Here is a 22,691-nt window from a genome sequence, read left to right on the forward strand (position 1 = left end):
TGTCATCCAGGTACAAGATGTACAAGAGATCCCTGAAGATTTCATTAATCATTCACTGGAAAACTTCGGGTGTGTTACAAAGGCTGAAGAGCATCATTAAATATTCGTAATGCCTATCTCTGATATTGAAAGCAGTCTTCCAGATATCATTAGGGCGAATACGCACCAAGTTGTAGGCTCCACATAAGTCTAACTTGGTGAAGACAGAAGCTCCATGTAGCCGATCAAACAATTCAGATATCAAGGGCAGAGGGTACTTGTCCTTGAGAGTGATCGCATTCAGACCACGGTAATCGATATACGGTCTTAAAGATCAGTCCTTTTTTGTGATGAAAAAGAACCCTGCGCCAGCAGGGGATGTGGAAGGGTGGAAGGATGTATTCCATCATGGCCTTGGTCTTGGGAAGAGACAGAGGATAGATACGCCCTCGGGGGGGGGGGGCGAGGTCCAAGGTAGAGGATCGATGGGACAATCAAATCTCTGAAGAGGTGGTAGGAGGTCCGCCTTCTGCTTCGAGAACACCGTGGTAGAAATTATATCGAAATTATAGGATGGATAAAATTGGATGGAGGGATGGCACTATATGTTAGAGAGAACATTGTGTCAAACATGAAAAAAGTTCTACCAAGAAACAAAATGCAATGTTGAATCTTTATGGATAGAAATTCCAGGTGGAAAGGGGAATAAAATAGCAGTGGGGGTATATTACTGTCCACCTAGCCAGAATGAACAGAAAATGAAATGCCAAAAGAAATTAGGGAGCTAACAAAATCAGCAGCACAGTAATGATGGGTGATTTCAATTACCCCAGCAATGAATGGGTGAATGTCACCTCAGGACATGCTAGAGAAGTAAAGTTCCTAGATAAAATAAATGACTGCTTCATAGAGCAGCTGGTACAAGAACCAGCAAGAGAAGAATCTATTTTAGACCTAGTCCTTAGTGGAATACAGGATTTGGTGCAAGAGATAACAGTGTTGGAGCCACTTGGCAATAGTACTTGCAATATGATCAAATTTTATTTAATAACTGGAGGGAGGACACTAAAAAATCTACTGTAACAGCATTTAACTTTCAAAAAGGTAACTATGATAAAATAAGGAAAATGGTTAAGAAAAAACTGAAAGGAGCAGCTGCAAAGGTTAAAGGTTTACATCAGACATGGAGGTTGTTTAAAAATACCATCTTGGAAGCCCAGACCAGATGTATTCCATGCATTAGAAAAGTTGGAAGGAAAGCTAAATGTCTACCAGCATGGTTAAAAGGTGAGGTGAGTTAGCCTATAATAGCTAAAAGAACATCTTTAAAGAATGGAAAAGAGATACAAATGAAGAAAACAGGAAACAGCATAAGCACTGGCAAGTTAGAAGCAAAGCATTGATAAAAAAGACAAAGAAAGAATTTGAAAAGAAGCTTGCTATGGAAGCAAAACCTCATAATAAAAACATTTTCAAGTACATTCAAAGTAGAAAGCCTGCGAAGGAGTCGGTTGGACCATTAGACAATCAAGGGGTAAAAGGGGCACTTAGGGATGACAAAAGCCATAGCAGAGCGACTAAACAAATTCTTTGCTTTGTTCTTCACTGAGGAAGAAATTATATTCAAAAGTAATGATTCAGCAGAAATTAATCAAATCTCAGTGTGCCTGGAGAATGTAAAAAGGCAAAATGACAAACTAAAGAGTAGCAAATCACCTTAACCAGATGGTATACATCTCAGAGTGCTGAAAGAATTGAAAAATGAAACTGTAGACCTGTTGTTAGTAATTTGTAGACTATCATTAAAATCATCTATGGTACCTGAAGACTGGAGGGTTGCCAAAGGAATTTTTAGAAAGGAATCCGAGGTGATCCAGGAAACTAAAGACCAGTGAGTCTGATGTCTGTCCCTAGCTTTCTAGATGCTGGAGCTGCTGGGTCTGTTTCAAGCTTTCACCCTTCTTCTACTGCGACTTCATTCTGACAAGGACCACTCTCTCATTTGATTACATTTCCTGGACCTTTCAAACCTTGCAGGCTCAGCCCATGCCCTCTCTCAGGCCCAGCAGAATGCCTAGGGTTTTTACTCACCCTGGGATCAGCAAAGAACAGGAGGAGGACATTTCTGTCAATGTTTTCTGGTGCTGAGAAGTGCCAACAATTGTTGGTAGTCCTTCTGCAACAACAATAAGGGGGTTAAAAAAAATCTGCCATGCTTGCACTGTTGTCAGGTCTCTTCGGCTTTCTTCATTGCTTGCAGTTTTCTGCAAGTTAAGCATATTGGTGAGTGCAATGTGATTTCTGGTTCTATCGTATGTCCCAGAAAATGCAGCGTGGCTTTCCCTAAACCTGTTTCTCACCTTCTTCTTTTGACTTCATTTCCAGTTTCGCTTCTTCCAGGGTGAGACTGGCACCAGCTCAAGGTGAGGACTCCTACATAACTCTTGGGAAATCTTCCCAGTTGTCCTAGGAACACATTTTGGCAACCACTGTCCTAGTGGTTAAAAGCATCTCTGGTAATGCATGAAATCCCCCCTGGACATGCTATGACATCCAGATTTTAGCTTTGAGCTCAGCTTTCCCTCTGAGGCTGCATGATGAGCTATTGGTCTGACCTTTTTTGACAGCTGTTAGTGTGTGTATTTTTTGGTGCCTTGCCCTAATCTGCACATCTGGATCAGGAGTCACTGAACAAAGAAAGCAACTTCCAGTAACTCAGGCTTTATCTACACAGTGCATACAGATAGATATTCTTCAGTACTCAGGAGAAACTCTGAACTTGGCACTTTCTAAAACTTTTCTTACAGTTATTGAACCGTACTGTTATGCGGATCAACTGCAGAGGGAGATAGGCAATGTACCATTACTTTTCCATTATGTAAGTTATTATACTCAATGGTTTTCTCTATTTATTATTCTTTAAAACGTATTGACTAGAAAGGCCAGGTTACAACAAAAGCATAGATGGTAATTTTCAAAAGGGTTCACGGGCGTAAAAGTTGCATATATCATCGCAATTTCCAAAAGCCCAGTTACATGCTTAAAGTCCATTTACACATGTAAACCCTTGCGAAAATTCAGTGAAATTTCAAAGGAGTCACGCATATAAAAATAGCAATTTTCAAAAGTCCATTTACAAGCGTAAGACCCAGCTTTACACGGGCAAATCCTTTTGAAAATTACCTCCTTCTTTTGGAGCTGGGTCTCAGGAAACAGAAAGGTGCATGGAATGCATTTAAAGAAAACAACCATTACATCATCATCATTCCATAAATAGCTCAGCAACACATCTACAAACATGCTTCGTTAGCAGATGGTCATTCAGGTCTCCATTCCCTCCATTTCCTTTGGCCTCTGGAGGGCAACTGTCGTAAACAGCAACTGTCGTAAAACAAAAACCCAAAAATGCAGCAACAACAACAACAGATACTTGGGAGATATAAGCAGAGAAGCCACCCTAATTGTTCCATTAATTCACTCCATTTGGACTACAGAGTTGCCTACAAATAGACATTCAGACTTATACATATGGGCTTCCCCCAGCACCTGTCACACCCAAATATATTTACTTCTTCTCGCAACTCGTATATTCTGGCAAAAACACAGCTGCGCCCATGTAGTTGCCATTATAATCTACGAGCATCTGATTACTCCAATAAATCTGTTCATCTATAAGGTGCCGCCAGTCTCTTTGCGGTTTTCTTCTTCCTGCTACAGGCTAACACGGCTGCCCCTCTGGAAGTCTTATTTAATGCTTGCAGGTCTCCATTTCCAGTCTTTAGGAGGAGGAAAAGTGCTCCGTTTCACTACTTTCTTACTGTAGGCACAATTTCTATGATATTTCCTAAATGGCCTGCTCCTCTCTTCATGGTCGCAAAGGTCTCTCTGTGTTGGGTGCTTTAATTCTGCCAGGACAGTATCACATAATCCCGGCTCGGCCAGGAAACTCTGCCGTTGCAGCCGAAGACATGAGGGCATCAGTGTGAGGTATAGGCTATTACAAGACTAGAGCTGCACAACGGCAGAATTTCAAGGCCTAAGGGAGGATTATTTAGGAGCTCTCAATCTCAAAGTTTATTATTGACAGCAACTTACACTTTTAATTTAATTTATATTCACATTTTAATTCCATCTTTTCGTAGCTGATCAGCCACTAACAGATTACATAGTGTTTGATTAGTCACCTTGTTTGAGATTGTTAGGTTATTGGCGGACTGTAAATGTAAATTTGGGAGATAAAGATATGACTTTGATTAATCATTGTATCTATGCTGCCCGACACACGTTAGCATTATTCTGGAAGAGGAGTTCTAATCTCTTTAAATGTTAACTGATATTGCTTTCATTAAAAAGATTACGTATTCCCTTCAGGGGAAATTGGATAAATATGATCAAATTTGGGGGAAGGACTGGCAGTATTTACGAACCTGATTGGTGTTGTTTCATTGAGGTACTTTGGTGGGGATGGCTACTATCTTAAGAAGGAACTGGAAATTGTCTTGTGTATATAAACATTCTGGTAGTTTTAATTTTATATAACTGGGCACATTATTATGTATGAAGTCTATGTTTCTGGGTGTGTAGATCATTTGCTAAATAAAGTGTGTTAAAAAAAATTAATGCATTATATTACTGGTTAAGAAACAATGGGAGGCATTATATTATAGGTAGTTTGCATGTACCATGATTGTTGCGCATCCGGCCGCGTGGGTGCTGCGACCGGGCCTGCTCACCTTGCGCTGCCCTCAACCTGTGCCGGCCTCGCCACTGCCATTGCCGCTAGCTCCCGGCGTCCCCAACGCTCACTGCAGCCTGCCTCGTCTTCCTTCTCGCTCCAGGCCTCGCAGCGGAGCTCCCGCTGGGGTTCTGCGTCTTCGGCCACCTCGGTCCCACCCCTAGGCGCACGCACGCCGACGTCTCTGTATTTAAAGGGCCGAGCGCGGGAGACCCAAACAAGCCGCAAAGTGATAACATCACTGCTTAACCCTATTTAGAGCGAGGCCCCTGTCCCCAGGACCTCGTCTTGGCAATCGGGTCGACACCGTTGGTGTACTAGTTTGCCTTCTTGTGTTCCAGTGTTATTTTGTTCTAGCGTCTCCTTGTTCCCAGTGTCTCCATGTATTCCTGTATCCTTCTCAGACTGTCCTCTGGTACTGACCTCTGCCTGCCTGACCAATCTCCTGCCTGCCGCCTGGAACTGACCACTGCCTCCCTGACCATTCTCTTGTCTTCCACCTGGAACCGACCCTCGCTTGCCTTGACTATGCTCGGACTGACTCTGGTATTGGCCCCTACTTTGGCTGACTACTCCTGGACTGATACTCTGACTCTGACCCTTGAGCTTCACTCGGACACTCTCTTCTGGCCTACTGTGACTACCAGACCAACCTGCTTGGAAACTAACCGCGGCTTCCACCTGACTAGATCCGCAGGTGCTGCCTGCCTCGCCCGGAGAACCTTCCTGAACCGTACCTCCCTGAGGTATCTGGAGCTTCTAGTTCGGGTCTAGTCCATCCACTGTACATCAGCTGCGCACCCTTGCTTGTGGTGGGCACACCCCTCCGCTACCTCTCCGGGAGACCACCTGAGGCCCACCTAAGTCCAGGCGGTCCGGGTACCCAAGGGCTCAACCTGCGGAAACCCCGGACTGTTATTGGTGAAGCTCCAGTTAGCCTCTGTCTCCTTGTGTGCTCCACCTCCTGGTGGCAGCCGCTCTCTGGGTCCAACCAGAGGGCCGTACCAATCCTGCACCAGGCCAAGGGTCCACCTCCAGAGCAACAATGATATGTTCATAGAAAAGATCAGGGGTGCTTAAACCTGTCCTTAGGTACCCCCACCCCTACCCCCACAGTCAGTCAGGTCTTCAGGATATCCCTGATGAATATGCATGAGAAATATCTGCATACATAAGAGGTAGTGCATGCAGCTAAATCTCATGCATAGTCATTAGAGGTTTCCTAAAAACCCGACTGCTGGGGGCCCAAAGGACTGATCTGAGCATCCTCTGTAATAGATGATAGTTATGATTTACAAAGAACAGTAGTTGACAGCAAAGGTTTAGAAAGGATAGCTTATTCAATTAATTCTACAATTATTTACAAAGTATAGATTATTGAATTGACAAGAAGACAAGTGTGATATGCTGTCCTATGGGGAGTTAAGTCTGCTGGGTAAATAGCCAGGTTTTTAGTTGGTGTCAAAAATCCACCATTGATTGGTGTCAAATCCTTCATTTAGTTGGTGTCAAAAATCCATGTACTCAAAACTACTCATTGATTCCTTGCAGTTAGGAAGAAATGTGTTCCATAGTTCTGGTGCTCCTTCTGTGAAGGTTCTGGTCCTTGTGTTTTTTTCAGTCAGAGAGTTTTATGGGGTGGAGCAGTTAGTTGTTTTTGGCTTGGCTTGCATGATATCATTTTACCTTCTCAGTTAGGTACATGGGGCCAATGTTAAGTGCCCTGAATGTCAGGTTAGAATCTTGAATGCACAGGGATATGGGCAGCCAGTGTAGAAAATTAAGATGGAGGAGGCTTGATCCCATTTCTTGCTACCTGTGTTAGTTCTGGAGGCTGCATTTTGGATTATCTGTAGTTTGTTTATTGTCTTTTTAAGTAGTCTTGTGTAAGAACATAAGAACATAAGAAATTGCCATACTGGGTCAGACCAAGGGTCCATCAAGCCCAGCATCCTGTTTCCAACAGAGGCCAATCCAGGCCATAAGAACCTGTAGGTGACATTGATTGCAGTAGTCTAGGTTGTTGAGTGCCACTGCTTGCATGTATGGTTTGAGGTCATCTGGTTGTAGAAAGGGGCATTGTTGTTTCCCCATTCAGACTCATGAGAATACTTTCTTAGTCACTGTTGCTATTTGGATTTCTATGTTAGGATGACTCCTAGGTTCTTTCTTTTGCATTGAGGATGTAAGGTGACATTGTCTAGGATAAGTGGGGGCTTATCAGGTCTCAGTGCATTACTTATCTATAGGATTTCTGTTTTGTCCCTGTTTTATAAAAAGTCTATTGTTGGACTTCCAGCTTTGTATTTTCATAAGGCATATCTCCAGGACTGCTGTTGGTTGTTCCCAGGTGTCTAATGTTGGCATAAGAATTTGGAATTCCTCAGTGTGGATGTTCACTTTGAAGCTCTGTTGTCTTATGATAATTGTAAGTGGCATGAGGTGTTTAAAATCATGAGAGGTCTAGAACGGGTAGATGTGAATCGGTTATTTACTCTTTCGGATAATAGAAAGACTAGGGGGCACTCCATGAAGTTAGCATGTGGCACATTTAAAACTAATCGGAGAAAGTTCTTTTTTACTCAACGCACAATTAAACTCTGGAATTTGTTGCCAGAGTATGTGGTTAGTGCAGTTAGTATAGCTGTGTTTAAAAAAGGATTGGTTAAGTTCTTGGAGGAGAAGTCCATTACCTGCTATTAATTGAGTTGACTTAGAAAATAGCCACTGCTATTACTAGCAACGGTAACATGGAATAGACTTAGTTTTTGGGTACTTGCCAGGTTTGGCCACTGTTGGAAACAGGATGCTGGGCTTGATGGACCCTTGGTCTGACCCAGTATGGCATGTTCTTATGTTCTTATTGAATAGGATGGGTGGCAGCAGAGATCCTTAGGGTGCATCCAATTTTAGAGGAAAAAGTTTTAAGGTATTTGTGTTCCAGTTTATTATTTGGGTTCTGCCAAATTGAAAAAATATTTAAATAAAGGAACGAAACAACTCCCTGCCCCTACATGAAAAAGGAAGCAATTAATCTCCCTCACGCCCCCTACATATCCCTAGTTGTCACAGATCGTGGCTATCTTACAGCAGAGTTCTGTACTGTAGCTCCATTTGCCAGAAGAGCTGACAATTGGCTGTTCTGGTTTGCACGATATGATTCAGCCACTAATAACCTAGAATGAAAGTGAATGATTTTAAAGATGAAGTCTGACAGACTGCATCAGGGCAGTACCTGAGAAGAAGCACTGGAGCGGTAATGTCCAGCATTATGGCATTTTACTTCTCAATTTGTATTTTACTTATCGAATTTAGAACACGCTTTTCCAAATATGCAAGGGGAGATGCAAAAAAATCCCTGGATATGCCATGCTATATCTGAACATCCCGAGCACAACCAGACACATCGCTCATAATTATTTAAAAAAAAATAAAAAATCCCTATCAGTCAATTATTCTAACTATAGTGTTTATTTCAGAGTTTCTCTTGCTGCTACTGCGATATAAAATGTAAATGAACAGAAATGGTGCAGCTAAAGGAAATGTAAAGTACTTATTAAGATTGAAATATTGCAGGTGTGACCAACTTCAAGCCTCAAAAGGATTTCAGGATATCCATGATAAATATGCATAAAAAAAGATTTGCATGCGCTACCTCCACTGTAGGTAAATATATCTCATGCATATTCATTATGAATGTCCTGGAAACCAAACCTGTTTGTAGCTCTTGAGGACTGGAACTGGCTACGCCTGAACTTTTGGCTGTTTTCACTATGGATATTTTCTTCTCCTGCTTGTTTTTTTCTTCGGTAATGGATGAAATTATATTTCTACCTTGAAAGATACAATAAACCAGCAATTTCCAGAGTCCCTTAGAAGAGAGCAAACCCCTTTATAACTGCCTGCACGGGCTGAGTGACAGAAAAATAAAGGAACCGTGGCAGCAACTGTGAAATACTTTCCTCCTGTCACTGATAATTTGGAATTCACGTTGCAATTGTTTTGCTGTTTTCCTGATCACGTGGGACAATAGAAATACGCGGTGAGGGGGGGGGGGGGAGGCTGTAGAGTGACAATTCTCCTACCGAGTAATCCCAAGGCATGAATTCTACCATAGCAACAGGAATTAGGAAGTGCATTTTCCACCTCGCTATTCCACATCACTCCTGATGAAATAACAGTTCCATCTCTCACACACACACACACACACACACACACACGCACGCAATCTCACACACACACTCACACACACACACATACAATCTCACACACACACACAAACATACAATCTCGCACGCACACACACATACAATCTCGCACACACACACAATCTCACACACAAACATACAATCTCGCACACACACACACACACAAACATACAATCTCGCACACACACACACACAATCTCACACACAATGGCTCTCTACAGAACAGAGGCAAGACGATCCACAAGCTGCACCCTCCTTTTTTGCACAGCAGGGAGAGAGGGAGGGGATCCCCTGCAGGTAACCTGTTTTCTTTCATGACAGCAAGTCAAGAGAGAGGGAGGGAGGGGAGCAGCCACAGATAACTCTTTTATTGTTTAAGTACAGTTGGGAGGGAAGATCAGACAGTCCTGCTTGGGGGTTTTTTTTTCCTAAGTAAGGTAAGAAGGAATAGTGAATGGGAAAATAATTGGCTTGCTCTTGCAGCACCTAAAATTTGGCAGGTCAAGCTGGATGGCTGGCGCTTAAATTCAGTGCCAGCAGTCTTCGCTTCTTCTCACTGACCTAACACCACTCCTAGACCCACCCAGAATTTAGTCTGCTAAAGTCAGCCACTTAGTGAAACTTTGGAGGCTAAATTTAGCTGGTTAGCCCTGACGGTTTTTAACAGCTTTATTCCGGTAAGTTAAGTCCTTACTTAGCCGGCTAGATCCTTTGATAATTCACCTTATAATGTATTTATTTTATTTATTTATTTAAAACTTTTCTATACCGACATTCGCTTGCACATCACATCGGTTACATAGAACGGGAATAAAATAACATTGGGAAGACAAGAAAAGGAAGTTACATGGAACAGGGAGTTAAAGGAACATTGGTTGTATAAGAAGAGAAGGTAAAGCGAACGTCTAGAAGGTTATAATAAGGTGTTAACAATTAAAACTTAAGGCGTAAATAAACTTGGTGGTTAAGTGAAATAAGGGAGAGGGTATGGAGCTGGGGGCTGGAGGGGAGAGTGGGAGAGGAAGAACGGTGAATAAGGGTTGACTAAAGGAAGGAATGTAGTACGGTGGCGAGTACAATTGGGTGGAGAGGGAATATGTACAATGGTGAGTGCAGAGGGGGAGAGGAGGTGATTGTGTAAAGGCCTGTTTGAATAGCCAAGGTTTTATTTTTTCTTGAAAGTTTGGGTGCAGTGTTCTTGGCGAAGGTTGGGGGGCATAGAGTTCCAGATTGAAGGTCCAGCTATGGATAGAGCCCATTCTTTTGTGGAAATGTGATGGGTAAAGTTTGGGATAGGGTGTGTAAAGGGATCCTTTGTAAGCGGATCTGGTGGGTCTATTCGAGGTATGGAAGTGTAGTAAGATCGTTAGCCAGTGAACATTCTGGTTGTGAAGTGTCTTGTGAATGATTGTGAGACTCTTATGGAGGAATTCTGAAGGGGATTGGGAGCCAGTGGAGGTCTTTGAGGAAAGGCGTAATATGATCTTTTCTGCGGGGTATTAGAGAGATTCTGGCTGCAGCATTTTGTAGCGTTTGGAGAGGTTTGATGGAAGATGTGGGGAGGCCTAGGAGAAGGATGTTGCAGTAATAGCAATCCTTCATGGTGGTGTTGATGAATTTTTTTAGGTTCAGTTGGCTATCTAGAATGACATCTAGGGTCTCTCACAGATGGGAAATAGTTACGGAAGGGTCGATGGGGGGTAGGGTTGTTAAGGTCAGGTGAGATGACAAGGAGCTCGGTTTTGGACGTGTTAAGAGTGTGATTGAGATTTGTGAGGAGGTGTTAATCGATGTGAGACAGTTGTCCCATAGGGATGTGCAGAGGGTTGCCATACGTTGCATTCAGGATTCGTATTCGTCGGGGGGCAGATACGTTATATTCGGCAAGGGGGGCCCCTGATATGTACATGCGTTAATTCTTATTCGTTTCCCAGCTAAAATTGAATTAAGTACAACCCCCCACCCTCCTGACCCCCCCCCCCCAAGACTTACCAAAACTCCCTGGTGGTCCAGTGGGGGGTCCGGGAGCCATCTCCTGCACTCACGCCCTCGGCTGCCGGTATTCAAAATGGCGCCGATAGCCTTTGACCTTCTATGTCACAGGGCCTACCGGTGCCATTGGTCAGCCCCTGTCACATGGTAGGAGCAATGGATGGCCGGCACCATCTTGTGCTCCTACCATATGACAGGGGCTGACCAATGGCACCGGCAGCCCCTGTGACATAGTGAGGGCAAAGGCTATCGGCGCCATTTTGATTACTGGCAGCCGAAGGCCCAAGTGCAGGAGATCGCTCCCAGACCCCCACTGGACCACCAGGGACTTTTGGCAAGTCTTGGGGACCCTCCTAACCCCCACAAGACTTGCCAAAAGTCCCTGGTGGTCCAGCGGGGGTCCGGGAGTGACCTCCTGCACTCGGGCCGTCGGCTGCCACTATTAAAAATGGCGCCGACAGCCTTTGCCTTCACTATGTCACAGGGGCTACGACAGCGCTGGCCATCCATTGCTCCTACCATGTGACAGGGGCTGACCAATGGCACCGGTAGCCCCTGTGACATAGTGAGGGCAAAGGCTATCAGTGCCATTTTGAATACCAGCAGCCGAGGGTGTGAGTGAAGGAGATGACTCCCGGACACCTGCTGGACCACCAGGGAGTTTTGGTAAGTTTTGGGGGGGTCAGGAGGGTGGGGGAGTTTGTTTAAATTCGCCTCTTTAGACGGCCGAATAATTCAGTGAAGATTCATTGTATTCGTGGGGAATCGCGATACGTTTCGCTTCCCCATAAATACAACGAATATGGCCCTATACGTTGCAGATTACAAATACATAGGAAACGAATGCACACCCCTAGGTCTGAAGAGATTTGGAGATAGAATCTGTATGGGAATAAGGATTTGGAGGTCGTCAGTGTAGATAAAGTGGGTGAGACCTAGGTCAGCAAGGAGTTGGCATAGGGGTAAGAGTTGGAGAGAGAGATGAGCCTTGGGGGATGCCACGAGTTAAGTTAATGGGGCTGGATTCATTGTTACCTATTCTGACCTTGTAGTGTCTATTATTGAGGAAGGATTCAAACCAGCGAAGGGCAGTTCCTGTGATGCCAATTTCAGTGAGTCAATTTAGTAGAATGTTGTGGCTGATGGTGTCAAATGCGGAGGAGATATCAAGCATTGCAAGAATGTAAGATTGTCCCTTATCTAATCCTTTGAGGAGAGTGTCTGTGAGGGATATTAGGAGGATTTCAGTGTTGAAGAATTTACGGAAGTCAAACTGGGATGGGAATAGAATATTATGTTTTTCCAGATGATCAGAGAGTTGGAGGTTGACTACCCTTTCAATGAGTTTTGCTAAAAATGAAAGGTTTGAAAATGACCGAAAGTTTGCAGGATCTGAGGGGTCCAGATTAGGTTTATTCAGTATGCATTTGAGAATTGCTTGTTTCAATGAGGCGGGAACATATCCGAGGGAGAGGGAGCAGTTGATTATTTCCGCTAGGGGTTTAGCTATTATGTTTGGGATGGTCAATAGTGATTTTGTGGGGATGGTGTCAGATGGGTGTGAAGAGTGTTTCATTTTTTTTAAGAGAGATTCTATTTCAGAGGACGAAGTGGTTTCGAAGGAGTCCAGAGTAGCGTTAGAGTTTTTAGATTTGGTATTGAGGTGAGGGATGTAAGATGCAAAACGTAACATAAGCTTGGAGATTTTGTCATGGAAAAAGTCAGCAAGTTCGTCGCATTTGCTTTTGGTGTCATTATCAGAGATGGGAGGTGGAGCAGTTTTCATGAGATCAGAGACATATGAGAAGAGGGCTTTGGCATTATATTGAAAATTGTGGATTTTGAGGGCGTAGAAGTCTCTTTTAGTTTTAAGGATGGTAGTTCTGTAGGTGTGGAGGGCAGATTTGTAAGAGGCCTTCAGGGTAGGGGAGGGATCTTTGCGCCATTTCTTTTCTTTAGTTCTTAGTTCGTGTTTCAGGTTTTTTAGTCCCGACGAGTACCAAGGTTTTTTGTTTTTGCGAGCAGGATTTAGTTCTTTAGACATTAAAGAGCAGATTTTGTCGGCAATGTTGCTGGTAATATTATTCCAAGAGGAGAGGGCAGAGTCTGCATTTGAGAGGTCTAGTTTATCAAGGGCGTTAGTGAAGGAGAGCATTAGGTCATCTTTGGAGCAGGGTTTTCTGAAATGTATAATATTGTTGTGTGTGGGTTGGGGGCTAGTAGTTTTCTTTATGGAAAGATTGGTTTTTATAAGTGAATGGTCAGACCAGGGGACTGGACTGCAGGTGCATACTGGAGTGCATGTATACTTATTGGAAGTCAAAAGATAAGAAAACTCAGTTCACTACAGACAGAGCATATAAATCACTGATGACAGTTGTAACGTCCTACACCAAATATCCACCTCTACTCCAACAGCAAATCGGAACTGAGCATAAAACAGATGATAGTTAATATTTAAACACTGAGACCTATGGGTGACTAGAAAATTGGATTGAGGAAGAACACTTAATGTAATCTACTTGGATTTCAGTAAAAGAGGTTAGGACTTTTCAGCTTGGAGAAGAGACGACTGAGGGGGGATATGATAGAGGTGTTTAAAATCATGAGAGGTCTAGAACGGGTAGATGTGAATCGGTTATTTACTCTTTCGGATAGTAGAAAGACTAGGGGCACTCCATGAAGTTAGCATGTGGCACATTTAAAACTAATCGGAGAAAGTTCTTTTTTACTCAATGCACAATTAAACTCTGGAATTTGTTGCCAGAGGATGTGGTTAGTGCAGTTAGTATAGCTGTGTTTAAAAAAGGATTGGATAAGTTCTTGGAGGAGAAGTCCATTACCTGCTATTAAGTTCACTTAGAGAATAGCCACTGCCATTAGCAATGGTTACATGGCACAGACTTAGTTTTTGGGTACTTGCCAGGTTCTTATGGCCTGGATTGGCCACTGTTGGAAAAAGGATGCTGGGCTTGATGGACCCTTGGTCTGACCCAGTATGGCATTTTCTTATGTTCTTATGTTCTTATGTAGTGGCTTTTTAGACTTATCTGGCTGAGTGGCAGCAAAGCCACCACTTATTCAAAGAAGACAAAATTTATCCAGATAAGTGGCACAAATCTGCTCACTGGGCCAGATTTTAAAACCAGCGCTATAAACCACATGTTATAAAATCCAGGGTCGGCGCATGCAAGGGGGTGCACACTTGTGCACCTTGCGCGCGCTGAGCCCTAAGGGAGCCCTGATGGCTTTCCCCATTCCCTCCGCCCCCCCCCCCCCCCCACCTTCCCCTCCCTTCCCCTATCTAACCTGCCCCCCAGCCCCAACTAAAACCCCCTCCTGACCTTTATCTTGAAAGTAACGCCTGCCTCTGGGCAGGCGTAACTTGCGCGCACCGGGGTGCACCATCCCTCGGCACAGCGGCTGTGCCGGAGGCCTCGTCCCACCCCAGCACGCCCCTGGGCCGGTGCCCCACCTACAGCCCCACCCCCGGAATGCCCCTTTTTTTCAAGCCCCGGGACATACGCGCACCCCGGGGCTTGTGCACACCGCCAAGCCTATGCAAAATAGGCTCAGCGCGCACAGGGGCAGATTTTCTCGGGTTACGCGCGTATGTTACGCACGTAGCCTTTGAAAATCTGCCCCTATGTGAATATCTGTGCTCCTAATTTTAATCCTTTACACAGAAAATTTAGCTTGCATATTTTTCTTAGCAATTGCTGGCTTTTACGCTCATAAATCTTCTAATGTTATAATATGTGTGTGACAAGGAAATTACCAGTTTTACCAATTAGTCCACCAGTTTGCCCAGTCTATCTGCCGCTCATGCAGACCCTCTTGGCTCTTCAGCCCAAAGTCTCCCCATATTACCCAGACATTTTTGCACTTTTAAGATCTTTACGATCACTTACATCAGGTACTGAGGAGAAGTAAATAAATATACGCAAGTAAAAGACTGATGCATGTCACTTGGCAGCTTTTAAAATAGCAACTTATGAGCATAAATGTTGTCCCTTCCTTGGATCGCCCCTGGCCCACCCCGTTTTAATACACACCAATGTGTGTGTGGTCCCTGTTTTACAGGGTGACAATGGGTGCGGTGAGAAACTCTATTATCTCTAAGTGAGATTTAACCATTGGTTCTATGGTACAAATACACATTTTTGAAAAAAAGCATGTTATACTTGCAATGTGCTATAGCAACTTTCAGGGGAATTTTTCAGTGATGCGTGTGTGAAAAATAGCACACGTGCATGTAAAATAGCACGTGTGCCATTACGCGCTATTTTAAAACCCGGTGCGGCTTATTATCGCACACCCCTGGACATGGGATACGTTTAGAACATTCCTACTGTTCCCAAGATAACAGACACCAGATGTTAAAGTGCATTGCACGTGTTATGAAATCTGGTATGCCACAAGTACATGATGTGTGCATCCGCCTTTATCAGTCTCTTATTACTAGTATTTCCACTAGGAAACTGTTTTCTAATAAGGATGACCTTCTACCTGAAGGTACTGAAATTTAGAAGCCTGCTGTACAGTTATGCTTTGGGAATTAAAGCGTGCCTTAAACAAATTGAGCAAATTGTGACTTTGAACTGCACTGAGAGAGTTACGTGATAACACTAACCTAACATAATTATCAGAAGCATTCGTTCAACATGATCTACACATATTGGGAAATACTCACTTCAACAAGATAATTTTAAAAAGTATAAGACAACCCTTCTCATTCCAAAGTGGGGATTATTTGTAAATTAGCAAAATTCATATGACATTTTGTTTGCCGATATTCATGATTCACAGCAATATAAAAGTTAGAGATGCGGTATGTGACTCGAAGAGACCAATTCCATGCTTTCGCTCATACAGTGCATATATTACCAGATCATGAGTAGAGTAGCTTGACAGCCTTGTCATAAAGAATATTGATTTATGATGCATGCAGTACACATTCTTTCTGGTAATCATCATTTTCATTCTTGAGCATAATGTGGGAGAAAGGGAGAATGGTATCGTGGTTGAAGAATGAAATTAGAAGCTGGAGTGTGAAGTCATGCTCTGCCACTGATTGAGCATGCCCTAGGAAAGTGAGATTATCTAGTGAGGTTATTGTGCAAAGGCTTGTATCTCAATTTGGCTTCCATGATAAAACGAGTAACATTAAAATATGCCCATGATTTGGTGCATTTAAAGTTTCTGATCCTGTTGTATGCAAATATTTTGCAGTTAGTTGCTAAAAAAAATGAGTACACAGATTGCAACTCTCAAAATGTGAGTGTCTGATCTCTCTCGCTCTTTCTCTGTAATGTGTGGGGCAAGTTCTTATGCTAAATAAGAAATTCACACCAATCCTTTGATGCATCATCAGGGTATTGTATTAGATAAAGATCCGTGTATTGAATTTGAAAGAAAAACCACTAATCAAGGACACTGTGCTCTTGCAAAGGTAGAAGTGTAGATTTCCTATTCAGAACTGTGCACAGGCTCTGGATTATTTTTCGTGTCACATCTAATGATAAAGTAAACAATCCAACCTTAAACATGCATAAACCAGGTCTGAGAAAGAAAGAATAATGTACTATTCTTAGTGTCTGATCCATATGACAGCTTGCAAACAGATGAGAAAGGAAGTGACAAAATGTTCATCATTTTTTAGTATTACTGTGAAATTACTTACTAACAGTTGGAAAATTGAATCATGAGGAGAACATAGCTTGTCCCCGTTTACAGTCAGCTGGGCAGCAATATTTGAACTTGTAAACTTCAGGAGTTCTCCCTTTCTAGTGGATTATAGAGCTGAGGCCCTGATGTTAAATTGGGTCAGTGTTAGTCTCCTCCTGCTGCTATCTGCTGGACTGGGGCCAATTATCATTAGCTCTAGATGGAAGCTCTTTGGAGTGCAGAAGTGGTATATAGTGTGTTTAATGACAATCTTGAATCTCTTTTTTTTTAATGAAATGTTAAGCCTTGGGTGAGTAAATTAAAAATGATTATGATATATGAGTCTCTGGTTATAGTATAAGATGTATAACAAATTATAGAAATAAATCTGTTGCATTATTTTTGAAGGGATTAATAAACATGAGGACAAGGATAATAAGTCTGTTGATATAGTGTATCTGAATTTTCAAAACGTATTTGATAAAGGTTCATCAGGAAATTAAAGAGTCATGGGATAGGAGGAAATGTCCGATTGTAGATTGGTAATTGGATGAAAGGAAACAGAAAATAGGACTGAATGATCAAGTCTCTCAATGGAGAAAGTATCCCTGGTGCTTTTTTAATATATTTAGAAATGATTTGGAAAAGGGAGCAATGAGTGAGGAGATCAAATTTGCAGATGACACAAGATTATTCAAGGTAGTTAAATCATGAGCCAATTCTGAGAAATTGTGAGATGATCTTGTGAGACTGGGGACTTGAGCATCTAAAGAGCAGCTGAAATTTAATGTGGACAGTTGCAAAGTGATGCATATAGGGAAGAATAATCCAAACTATAGGTACACATGCTGTATTCCATATTAGGCATCAACACCCAGGAAAAGGATCTTGGAGTCATTGTGGACCATGCTTTGAAATCCTTGCTTTAGCGGAAGCGGCGATCAAGAATTGAATAGAATGTTAGATATTATTCGGAAAGGAATGTAAAATAAAACAGAAGATATAACTTATTTATTTATTTATTTTTCTATCCCGATGTTCATCGGACATATCACACCGGTTTACAGTGGAAACAGAGGAGTCTGTTAGAGTAGACTTCTTGTTTTACAATGGAACATTGTGTCGTTTAAGATTAAACATTTTTAACATTTTACATTGAACTTTGTGACAGTTTAATTGAACATTTTACATTGAACATTTTACATTGAACTTTATAGCATTGAACTTTGTGACCTGTTGTATTGTAGAGATGTGAATCGGAACCGGAATTGGTTCGGATTCCGGTTCCGATTCACATGTGGTTTTTTTTCATCGGGCCCGATCGCGGTTTTGTTTATCGGCTGCGCCTGAGCCGATAAACAAAAAACCCACCCCGACCCTTTAAAACTAATACCTTAGCTTCCCCCCAAAAAACGTTTTACAGGTACCTGGTGGTCCAGTGGGGGTCTCTGGAGTGATCTCCCGCTCCCGGGCCATCGGCTGCCACTAATCAAAATGGCGCCGATGGTCCTTTGCCCTTACCATGTGACAGGGTATCTGTGCCATTGGCCAGACCCTGTCACATGGTAGGAGCACTGGATGGCCCACGCCATCTTGTGCTCCTACCATGTGACAGGGGCTGACCAATGGCACTGGTAGCCCCTGTGACATAGTAAGGGCAAAGTCTATCGGCTCCATTTTGATTACTGGCAGCCGATGGCCTGAGAGCAGGAGATCGCTCCCGGACCCCCGCTGGACCACCAGGGGCTTTTGGCAAGTCTTGGGGGACCCTCCTGACCCCCACAAGACTTACCAAAAGTCCAGCAGGGTTCCAGGAGCGACCTCCTGCACTCGGACCGTCGGTTGTGGGTGGAATATCTTGTTTTTTAGGGAAACTTGCAAAACATGATTATTTAATAAGACGTTTTATAATAAGGGCACTTGCACTAAATCCTTCGATATTTTTATTTTTAAAAACTACGTTTACATATTGTATTTTGAATTATATTGTATTTTGCTGGAGGTAGGTGACTAACAACTTTGAATAAAAACATAAAATAAATAAAATTAAAAAGGGATGATTTTTGAACAGTTGATGTAGCTGCAAACTGTGCAGGCAGCTCTAATAAGCATCTGCCACCCAAATTTTCAAAGGAAAACCACATGGGTACTTTCCCTTTAAAAATTCATGTGTTAAAAACTGGCCATGTTGGTTTCCCCCTGTTGTTCGCAGGTCTGAACAGTCTTTTCCTTTCTGATTTAAGCGTGCCCAGAGGAATGCCCCTTTTCAATGCAGCTAAAAGCACAAGCATCGTGAACCCTGGTGTCAAACATTTTAGTGGTTCCGAAGAAGGCAATTTACCCACCTAAACTGCTATTTAAGCATGTAAATGACTTTGAAAATTGACCCCGATAAATGTTAATGTGCACTTCTGTGGCAACTCCTGAATCTCACTAAAATCAACCACCCTGCATCCAATTACATTAGGCTATTTTTCTCAGCATAAATCTGGGAGGAGGGGGCCGATTTTTATTCCCCTGTATTTACAGAAAATTTGATTGCTCATAGTTTCAGTAGACAGCACTTGTATGCATGGTTAAGGAGGGTAATTTTCAAAGGGACTTCTAGCAGTAAAGTAGTGCTTTACCCACGGAAATGGCCCTTTGGAAAATTGGGTGACCAATATACACGTAAAAGTACACGTATACCCACACTTATATACACATAGGGGAGGGGCATTCCAGGGAGGGGAGTCTGGATGCTGTTGGGACTTTTTGATTCTAAAACATATGCACATAAATTCTCTCAATAAAACTGCATGCACCAAATAGCAGGTGTAATTGTGTGCCCATAGTTTTGCCAGGATAGGGGTCAATCTTAAAAGGAATGTGCACATGTCCATGTGTGCACGGTTCCTGGTGCGTGCACATGGACGTGCTGATTTTATAACATGCGTGCACTGGCGCACGCATGTTATAAAATCTGACGGCCACACGCACATGCGTGCCAGATTTTAAAATCCGGCGTGCATGTGCAGGTGGCACATTCAGGGGGGGCAAATTTTCGCTAAATACACACGCCAACGCAGTCGGGCGTCCGCCAGTTCCTTCCCAATCTGCTCCAATTAAAGAGCGGACTGGGAGGGAACTTCCCTACCCCACTGCCTAACCTTCCTTCCCTCTCTCCTCCCCACCACCTAAACCTATCCTAACTTTCCCAAAATGCTTTCTTTTGTTACTTACTGCTCCTCTGGAGCAGCAATAATCACGCACCGGCCAGCTGCCAGGGCGCGCTTCCCTAATGGCCACTGTCCCGGCTGGCCTCCGTCCTGCCCCGCCCCATCCCACCCCTGGCTAGCCCCTTTGGAGTGGCCCGGCACTTGTGCACGTACCGGGGTTTATGCGCGTGGCCGGGCCCATTATAAAATGCGCACTGCGTGTGCAAGGCCCGGCCACGCGCGTAAACCCCGGTTTTTACGCATGTAGGCCTTTGAAAATTTTCCCGATAATTTTCAGAGTGGACATGTGCGCCTAAGTCCACTTTGAAAATAACTTAGCTGCATATTTGCCAGATAACTTTCGTGCAGTGTTACAAAATTACCCTGTATACATGTTTCCTAGTCTCTGTTTTCAAAAGAAAAAGCCAACCATTTTCTCCAACGGTGTGCAGACTTGTGCACTTACCTGGGATATTAGTGTGCCTAATGTTTTCCAAGCACACTATTTTATTAATGCATGCAACTTTTGAATTATGAAGTTTTAAAGAAATAAGTTTGCAAATCTCCAAGTTAAGTGCCCAGTTTGACCAAATATGTGGGCATCTGTGTAGTTTACTTTCTATAATAGAACCATCTGTCCCAGTATTGCAAATTCATTGTATTTCACTATAAGGTAGTACTTGTGTTCTTTGAAGAGTTAAGCACTTTCATTATGGTTTGGTTTCATCGTTTGCCCACTTGACACATTTTGAAAGTTTGGAACTGTATGAGGCAATTTTGCTTCCATTACTATAACTAGAAACAAATAACTAATTCTGCACTTTTCTTCTGTCCATATGAATGTATAACTCTGAATCTGAAATACCGATGTCTTTTTGAATGAAAATGTCTGCATAGTTTCACATATTTTGTTTCTTTCTTTCCTTAGGTAATGCATTTGTGGTCAGCCTGGCCTTTGCAGACCTGGTGGTGGCCTTGTACCCATATCCGCTGGTGCTTGTAGCCATTTCAAGCAATGGATGGTCATTGGGTGAAATCCATTGTAAAGTCAGTGGCTTTGTGATGGGACTGAGTGTGATCGGGTCCATCTTCAACATCACTGGGATTGCAATCAACAGATACTGCTACATTTGCCATAGTTTTGTCTATGATAAACTCTATAGTACTCGGAACACAATGATTTATGTCTGCCTCATTTGGGCACTAACAATTGTTGCTATTGTGCCGAATTTTTTTGTTGGCTCCTTAAAATATGATCCGCGGATCTATTCCTGTACCTTTGTTCAGACAGCGAGCTCCTCCTATACCATTGCTGTGGTGGTCATTCATTTCATAGTACCCATCGCTGTTGTGACTTTCTGTTACCTCAGGATCTGGATTTTAGTGATTCAAGTGAGAAGGAAAGTGAAATCTGAAATAAAACCACGACTGAAGCCAAGTGATTTCAGAAACTTTCTCACAATGTTTGTGGTTTTCGTGATCTTTGCTTTTTGTTGGGCGCCACTGAACCTCATTGGGCTGGCGGTGGCTATCAGCCCTTCGGAAATTGCACCAAACATTCCTGAGTGGCTGTTCATCACCAGCTACTTCATGGCGTACTTCAACAGCTGCCTCAATGCGATCATATATGGACTTCTTAATCAGAATTTCCGCAACGAATATAAACGAATCCTAATGTTACTGTGGATGCCGAGGTTCTTCTTTCAGGAAATATCTAAAGGAGGGACAGAAGGACTGAAGAGCAAGCCTTCTCCTGCTTTAAATAACAATGACCAAATGAAAACTGATTCAATGTAAATTATATATCAGACAAACAGCAGTGTGCCACTTTATAAAGTGCCGTTTGGTAATCTTTCATGATTAACATCCTTTGCTTTTCATTACATTTACAGACTCAAGTTTATTCCAGTCAGCATTTCTTGATGAATTGAGTTGGTTACAGTCATCCCCAAAAGTGCTTCAGACAGAAAACTGCTGCAATAAAGTTAAAATATACACTGATCAACTTGAATATAGTTTTATTTTACCAATATTTTACATAAAACATTAACAATTAAGCTCATGAGTCTGTGTTAACTGCAATACTAATTTATTTCCGGGCAAAGCCTGCCATTGTCAAATGCGATTTGATACCATTAGAAGTTAATGTTTCCTATCTGAACATTGACTTTTACTCACTGTGAATCATTCCTATTCCCACTGACAGGAAGGTCGATGCCAGAAAATCAGCGTGATGAAGGAGAAAAACACAAGAATGGCATTGCTTGACAGAGGTGACAGTACCCAGCGACTAATTTGGGCATCATATTTGGGAAGAATCCTGAAGTACCAAGAGAGGCAATCAGAGACCAAGAAAATGTGACAGAAAGATACAGAAATAGTGCCAATTACATTGGGTGCCACTGGCCTGATTAAGAAGACTTTCCAAGCGCACCTTAATAGGTTGCCTATAAAAATTACACCTATGAATTCCAGTAAGAGGCTCTCTTTGGCACAATGCAAATAATAAGAAGGGCATTAGCCATAAATTTGAGAGGTTGAGATCATTTCTAATTATGAATGAGATTTTTGCCTGTCAAGCTATGTGAAAATCAAACCCATTTAGAGACATTGCCCCCTGAATCATCATTCTGTGTTATGCACAGTGCTCCATGGTTATTTTATGACTTTATTATAAGTCGTTACGGTAACCTGCTGCAGTGCTGTTGACCATGGTAGAGCCGATGGTACACCACCAAGTGATGGCAGTTTATAACCACAATACTATGCTACAATTTGCATTGATTTCTGAAATGATCCTATTGTGTTCCCACCTCTGATGAATTCTCACAGCCCTACCCCTAAATCACAACATAATAATTGGGACATAATACATTTATAATATATAATTTATAATATATAATTAACTTTAGC

At 42.6% G+C, this 22,691-nt stretch overlaps 1 protein-coding gene across 1 annotated transcript in view; it reads left to right on the forward strand.

Moving 5' to 3' along the window:
• MTNR1B (melatonin receptor 1B) overlaps positions 1 to 21,681 on the forward strand; it is a 65,040-nt gene extending 43,359 nt beyond the window's left edge. Inside the window, exon 2 of the mRNA XM_029601707.1 lies at positions 20,707 to 21,681. Coding sequence (XP_029457567.1) covers positions 20,707 to 21,575 — 869 coding nt within the window. The 3' untranslated portion in view covers positions 21,576 to 21,681. The remainder of the gene's footprint in view (positions 1 to 20,706) is intronic.
• Positions 21,682 to 22,691: the final 1,010 nt, after the last annotated feature.

Source organism: Rhinatrema bivittatum, chromosome 5 (genome assembly GCF_901001135.1).
Source record: "Rhinatrema bivittatum chromosome 5, aRhiBiv1.1, whole genome shotgun sequence".
Classification (NCBI taxonomy): Eukaryota; Metazoa; Chordata; class Amphibia; order Gymnophiona; family Rhinatrematidae; genus Rhinatrema; species Rhinatrema bivittatum.